The sequence below is a fragment of the Zea mays genome, chromosome 3 (assembly GCF_902167145.1).
Source record: "Zea mays cultivar B73 chromosome 3, Zm-B73-REFERENCE-NAM-5.0, whole genome shotgun sequence".
NCBI lineage: Eukaryota > Viridiplantae > Streptophyta > Magnoliopsida > Poales > Poaceae > Zea > Zea mays.
Window position 1 is genome coordinate 219760953 of NC_050098.1, and position 7947 is coordinate 219768899.

The 7947-nt window shown below is 43.6% G+C and overlaps 1 protein-coding gene across 1 annotated transcript; it reads left to right on the plus strand.

Annotated features, from left to right (window-relative positions):
• The first annotated feature begins 2496 nt into the window (after positions 1-2496).
• LOC103651422 (GDSL esterase/lipase At1g28600) lies at positions 2497-4072 on the plus strand. The gene is made up of 4 exons (XM_008677054.1): positions 2497-2777; positions 2884-3093; positions 3189-3340; positions 3439-4072. The coding sequence occupies exons 1-4, from the start codon at positions 2528-2530 to the stop codon at positions 3925-3927; spliced, it is 1101 nt and encodes a 366-aa protein (XP_008675276.1). The 5' UTR covers positions 2497-2527; the 3' UTR covers positions 3928-4072.
• The last annotated feature ends 3875 nt before the right edge of the window (positions 4073-7947 follow it).

Genomic DNA, 7947 nt, shown 5'->3' on the forward strand with positions numbered 1-7947 from the left:
TAGTCACGCCCTCGTACATTTGAGTATGCGTAAGAGATTTCAAAGGTATAATATTCCAAAGGTCTCTTAAGCAGTGTTGTGTCTTTTTGCTACCCTTCACATGTAGTGAAATAAAACTAAAGAAGTATGATTCCATGTAGATTTAACATGCATTCTAGATATGAACCTTTGTTTCTTATTACCTTCTCACCTTCAAACCCTTTGAAGGTGAGGGAAAGGATGGATTTTATCTTGATTGTGTTGTTTTGTTGTGGTTCCTTATATGGATTTCGACAGGTAACTGACAATATATTTATAAATCTAGCTAAAATATCTGACATATCTATATTATTGATATAATAACAATTACTTTATATATAACTAATTAATAAGTAAATCCAAACATCATGAAAAGTGTAGAAAGTATATACCGAAAATGGTAATATCTTCCTACCTTTAAATATCTTTAAAATAAATTGTCATTAATTCATTACAAGGCCTAAATAAATATTAATATCCTCTTGATATTAGTTTTATTAAACATTCTAGACCTTTTAATCTCTATCACGAATCTCAAGCAACATAGTGTAGGTTTTACATGACAATTTATGCTATCATAGCACTTAAGAGTTTAGTCGACAAACAAAAGTCCTTATTTTCAAAATCTAAAAAAGTGTTATAAATGATACAATAAGAACATGACCTAATAAAAAATGTAGCAACTAATAAGACTAATATTTGAAAATCAAAATTCAGATTAATTATGTCATAATATATGAGCTGCAATGAGATAATAAGAGCCACCAAAGTTCAAGCTAAGGTTTTAAATTATATTAAAGAGATGAATTATGGATATGACTAGAAAAATGTTTTGATCAACAATTGATATGTTTATTAATTTAAACTTCAATATAAGTATTTTTTACTGTTCATGTGTATTAAATAAGGTTAAATTTTTTATACCACTGCAATTTTGTCCAGTACCTTATTTGCCACTGCAAAATAATGTCTTGATTCTTTCTATACCAACCAGATGCAATTTCTAATCCTGTTATGTTACCATCATTAAGATCCACCTAACTATAGACTGATGGCGATTGCATGAAGGGTAAAAATTACATCTGAATGACATAGAAGGAATTGAGACATTTGCGATTTCGTCATTCTACTTGGTTTATCAGGGTCAAACTAATTGTGGATTGACGATGATGGCATGGAAGAATAAGAAATTTATTCGAGTAGCCTAGAGAGTATTATGACATCTAAGATGACAAATAAGGTACTAGGAAAAATTGCAGTGATATATAGAGAATTTTCCTATTAAATAATGACTTATGATTAGGTATTCTAGTGTTTGTTTGTTGGTTCAACTGTAGATTCATGAAAATATGATTCTACCTATGAGAAAGTTGACGTTTGTGAAAAATCTAAAATATGTTTGGTTAAAACAACTATCAAATGTAGATTATGTAAGAGTATGATAGCTTGTTAACATGGATGACAGAAATCTGAAAAATCTAGGGTACCCGTTTGGTTAGACTAGAGAAATAATCTATAGTATTTAGGAATCTATTCTATTATTGTACCCGTTTGGTTGAGATTCTAGATTTTTTTACAACGAATCTGGTTGTGAAAACTGAACCAAACACGTTGGCTTATAGCCCATGTGAGAGCATAGGTTAATGGAATAGTGTGAAGGTTAACATATAATTTTTTTTCGAAATATCTCTATTAGTAATAGTAAGATATTACATGTTCGACTTCGACATCTATCCATGGCATATCCCACTAAAAAAGACGCAATATCATATCTTGTTAATATTTCATAATATTTGAAGTCTTCTCGAATTCTAGTAGTGACTACTGGTGCATTCATATTTGGATTCCTGCAAATCAGTTACTGATTTTCTATCCTTTAAGCTTAGGCTGTCTTCAGTAGATAGGATATAATAGAGAATACAAAACTGTAGATGACACTATTTGATATTGTTTGTGAAGTACAGTTTGAAATAGAGAATAAGATTGTTAGAAACGAAAACCAAACAAACTCACAAGCACTGGATGGACTCAAGAGAATTTGTGCCGCTAATTCTTGCGATGTTTTCTGATGCAATTTATAACAAAAACAAAGGAATACAAGTAGAGTCCGAGTGTCTCCACGATATACAGAATTGACGTGTCCATCCCCACGTCCACACACCGCGAGTACCGCGTCCTCAGGCATGCAACCACTCGTGCTGCCACTAACCCACTACTGCATGGCATCCACAAAAACCAGAGCTCATGCGACCACTAACTAGCTAATGCATGCAACTAAAATGTTGACTACGTAACTAATGTGATAAGGCTTACTTTTCAACAAAGACAAGGGATGAGAATTAGATAGGAGATCTCCTGGAGATAATCATAGACAGACTTTTTATTGCGCCGTATACTAGATACCTACGTGACTACGTCACAGTCACTAGTGTTCAAGACTTCTATAAAAGGTAGACCATCTGGAAAACCTGCAGAACCAGAGCGACAGAAGTACCAGTCCTGTTCAGAGATGATGGGTTTCAGCTGCCAACACCGTTCCGCCTCCCTGCGCATCTTCCTCGTCTCCGTCGTCCTCCTGCTCACCGCTCCTGCGGGGCGTTGCCATTGCTACAAGCGCATCTTCAGCTTCGGCGACTCTATCATCGACACGGGCAACTTCGCGCGCAGCGGCCCGATAATGGAGTACCCATTTGGCATGACCTACTTCCACCACCCTACCGGCCGCATCAGCGACGGCCGTGTCCTCGTCGATTTCTACGGTGAGTATACTCCAACAACGATCAGCTTGTGCAAATGTATACACGATGAACGCAATGTGTGTTATCCCCACTCCATCCACTGACCTACCACCATGCGTTCTTTCAGCTCAAGCGCTCCAGCTGCCGCTGATACCACCAAATCTGCCGGAGAAGGACACGGGGCTATTCCCGACAGGCGCAAACTTCGCTGTGTATGGCTCCACGGCGATGCCCCCGGAGTACTACCGCAGGTGGAACCACGACGTGCGGGCCTGTTACCTGGGCGTGCAGATGGGATGGTTCAAACAAATGCTGCAACGAATTGCTCCCTGGGATGGTAGGTACTTACTTTATATACAATTCTATATAGAGTGCCCCGTAGGCGCCAAGAGGCATCCGTTCATATGCCCAATCGACTGATCATTCCGTCAGGCGCCAAGAGGCAGATCCTGAGCGAGTCTCTCATCGTGCTGGGCGAGATCGGCGGCAACGACTACAACTTTTGGTTCGCTGCCCGTAGGCCCCGCGAGCAAGCCGGCCAGTTCATCCCAGACATCGTCGCGACCATTGGCTCTGCTGCCCAGGTGAGCCGCCCGACTGCGCATTCGTTTTTCCAGTCATTTTAACGGAGCTTGCATTGCATGTGCCATGCATCCTTTTTTTTTTTTTTTTTTTTTTGCAGGAGCTCATCGGCATGGGCGCGAAGGCGATCCTGATCCCGAACAACTTCCCTATCGGCTGCGTACCGACATACCTGAGCGGGTACAGGAGCGGCAACCGCGCGGACTACGACGAGCACGGGTGCCTCCGGTGGTTCAACGACTTCTCCCAGAGGCACAACCGGGCGCTGCGCGGCGAGGTCGACCGGCTCAGGGCGCAGCACCCCGGCGTGAAGCTCATCTACGCCGACTACTACGGTGCCGCCATGGAGTTCGTCAAGGACCCGCACAGGTTCGGCATCGGTGACCCCCTCACGGCGTGCTGCGGTGGCGATGACCAGCCGTACCACATCAACAGGCCGTGCAACAGAGCGGCCAGGCTCTGGGGCAAACCGAGCGGCTTCGCCAGCTGGGACGGCATGCACATGACTGAGAAGGCGTACCAAGTCATCTCCCATGGGGTGCTCAACGGGCCGTTCGCCGACCCGCCATTTGCTAAATGGAGCTGCTAGCTGTTAGTTTTGGTGGTAACGGTGAAAGGGGATTGGTTTGTTCTCTTAGCTGAGAGCTCACAGCATCTTCAATAGACTTTTTTTAAATTCATCGCTCTCTAAATCATCATGTAAAGAATCATTTAAATAAAAATTACTTTCTATACCTTCTAACACTTTCTTTGCATCTTACACACACTTTAAAGAGTCATTTCTCTTTTCTATCTTTGGCCAGCAAAAAAACTATAATAGAGAAAGACAATATTTGAAAAGATAATTAAACAGGCCGTTGAAGAGTATTGTTTCTGTCAGAATCTCTATTCTTAACAAGGCTATAATTTTTTTAGAGTTTCTCTTAAAGAATTTTCACCTGACACCGGCCCTATCCAAGCTTCTACACTTAAAATAGTATTTTAGAAGATACAATTGCTCCAACATATCTCATATCATCTATACCTAGAATTTAAATTTTTAAGAGATCTTCTAAGGGAAGCATCATTTATACTAAATAAACGAGACAATCTACTCTCTTCTATCTCTAAAGAAATCTAGGAGACAAGTTTTAGGTAATGTGCTAGTGTTCTCTTGTAGCAAATTGATTTTTAGGTACTAACCTAGAACAATTAATAGAAGATGCAATATAAAAGATATAGTCGAGATACACTTAGTCATCATCTTCAAAATTGTTAGGCGTACGTTTGGCATTCCAGTAATTAAAAATTAGTTTTTTTTTCATTGCTGATAGTGGAGGCGGCATTTTGTTATGTGCAGTTTCTTCATGGAAAAATCACATTTACATCTCCACTACTCTTCCACACCCCTCTCTAAATTATGGCCATAGTTTGGGTTTCCTCCCTCAACAACAAAACCACGGGTTGGTTGTCGAAAAACTTTTGGAATGAATTTATAGCGTGGATCACGAGATCGAGAACTAAAGAAGAATGCACAAAACACATGAGGGTTTAGACAGGTTTGGGATCTCAATGCGAGATAATACCTTACGTCATGTGTGTTGCGGTGTCTGTTGCCTATGCAATATGATGAGATGATCTGCTGTACATGGGCACTACCGCCCCCCTTTATAGTCCGTGAAGGTGCAATTTGTTACATAAAGCCTATCTAGCCGCTAGCTAGATAAGAATCGAGATCGGTCCAAACGACTACCCCTAAAAACAAGAACGCCATCTTTATATTTACACGTGGACTCCCTTATAGATCAAGATATGCTAATTTTACAAAGATATTGTCCTTATCATGAATCATCATCTTCCCTTATTTGCTTCATGTAGGTGGATTCTGTTTTGACATGTGCGTCGAGTACCCTAATATCCGAGTATGACTCCCTCGACCAAGTCTGGATTCCCCGGACCTGGCCCATAGGCCAACATCTTCATTATGGAAACCTCTTGGGTACACCTGGTATATATCCTTAACAGTAGTCCCCTGAGTCTAACCTAGCAGAGTTATCAAGTCGAGTATGTTGGAATCTGACAATTGGATCCTGCTTGTTAATATTCACAATACCCGCTCTGAGTTTTCCTCCCTAGTAGTTGAGTTATATGAATTAGGATGTAGCCCCCGAGTGCTGGAACTCATCCTTTTAAATTTCACAACTTAGCAAAAATCCACTAGATTGGTGCTTCAGATTCTGCATACTGCTTCACCTTCTAGCCTTGCTTCCATCTTTAGCTTCACGCGATGCTTCACATTCATTTGTTATGTTATAGATTAAACCATATGTTGATTTTTAGGATTATGCAAATCCTAACCTCTAATGCGTCCACCTCACCATTGACACAGCCATCGTGAGGGCCTATGACCATTGTCGTAACCTTTCGCGAGTGCTTCCGCCAAACCCTAGCTTAGGCTCTTGTCTCTAGTAGTGAGTTGTAGCCATGGCTACCTCGCACCACCACGAGTTTCAGAAATCTTCCATTGAGACAAAAAATATGGGTTCTAACATTAATGAAACTTCTTCCTGAGCAAGATATCATCCAATGGAAATTATTAGGCAAGAAAGACTATTTTTTGGGTTAGGGATTCCATCGCCACTTTCTTATGGGATCTTTTGCATTTCTATGAAATTGAACCGATTCACTTGAGTCCCAACTCAATCCTCCACATAGCTATCTTTGTGCATCTGTGTGAGGCCTATTTAGGGATTCCATCTTTCTTCCCTTTGTTATAGTGTCTTTTCTTCCCATGCCGCTTGGAGCCAACAAGGAAATGCTGTGGATAGGGTTGGAGTTCACTACAAGGAAACCACCAATACCTTGACCACCCCTTCAAGACTTACATAAAAACTAGTACAAAAATGGATTACATTAGCAACCACATTTACAAGTTTCCTAAGTTCCTTGGCCAATGTCCCATCCATCGCTTTGGATGAGCGGCCCTACACTCAAATATATTGATGCCATGCATGTTGCTGCTAAGAGAATCCTAGAAATGAAGGTGCTCGGGTTATCTAGTGTGCATGTGGTAGTCAACTGGATTCAACACCGAGTTCTCCACTTGAAGGAGAAAACCAACTATGGTTGGTAGTACGACAGGTTGACCATTCCGTCTCAATCTTTTAAAGAAGACATTCTAGAGCCTAAAGTGAAGGCATATCTAAAATAGATTTTCAGTTCAGAGATTTCCTAGACAAATTAAAAGTTCTATCCATTGAAAGTTCTCCACACAATGGTTTGTACAATATCTATGTGTTGGGGCGAAGGCGAAGACGCCACCCTTCGCTCGAGGCCTTCGCCGTACTCGCTGCACCAACGGTGACAAGACAACGGGCAGACTTACCCTTCGTCTCATACGCCGCCGACGAAGACCTGTGACGAGGTCGTCTCATCTCGCGACCTCGTCCAGAATGGAGGCCCGCGTGTGATCCGGCCCATTGTAACAGGCCCTACGTGGCCGTTGTGCGTTACGGGCCTAAATTGTAAAGGCCTTCCTGTAATTACGGTCTGTAACCCCGCTTTATGGGAATATTCCGGGGATAACCTAGGTGTCTAAGGGCACATGCGTCCTTAACACGGGTCGCTGGGCACTCAGATACCTATAAATACCCCCGCACAGTGCCCTTGAGAGGCTGGATTAACAGAGCTATTGCCAACACGTGCAAAAACCCTGTTTGCGTTACTACACTTCCCCGTTGGATCAACTTGCGCCAGTGAGCAAGTTCCAACATTTGGCGCCCACCATTCGTGCTACGAAAAAAAAACACCCGCGATGGTACCCAAGAAAGCTAGCTCGAAGGCTGACGAGGCTGCGAAGACAGCACTGCTGGCAGCAAAAAAGGGCAAGGCCCTCGCCCTCACCCACTCCACCCACCAAGAGGTTACTGAAGACGACGTTCTCCGCACCTGCGAAGACGACGCTCACCGCACCTGCGGCCCTGAAGGACAGCCGCAACCTCCCCCAGGTTTCGCTCCACCAGAGGGCACGGACTTCACCGAGGACGGCGAAGTCATCGGCGTCTCCGCAGAAGAACAGCTACAGCTGCGCGCCCTGCGCATCAAGAACCGCAATCTCCAGAAGCAAAAAAGAGATACTTGAGGCCAAGCGCCAACGTGTGTCTGCACAAGCCAAGGTGCGGCAAATGATACGAGACGAAGAGCAGAAAGCCCAGGAGCTCGAGCAAGAGATCGCGCTAATGCAGCGCGAAGGCCACTTTGGCCTGCAACAAGGGCCACCCCTGCAACAGCGCGCACAAGTCGAAGACCTGCACTTTCCTCACCACGACCGCGCCATCCCACACGCCGCGGCATTCCAAGGTGTCAACTACCTCGACGAGCGAAGTCCCCTGGCGCCACACCTGCAAGTGACACCCTGGCCTGCCAACTTCCGGGCAGGGACCTATCCTAAGTACAACGGCAGCACTGACCCAGCACAGTACATCATGAGTTATCAGGTCGCCGTTGCATCTTCCGGAGGGGACGACGCCACGATGGCCAAGTCTTTCATCATCGCCCTCGAGGGCCCAGCTCTCACCTGGTTCACCAGGTTGCCCCCGCTGTCCATTGACTCCTGGAGAAGCCTTCGGGA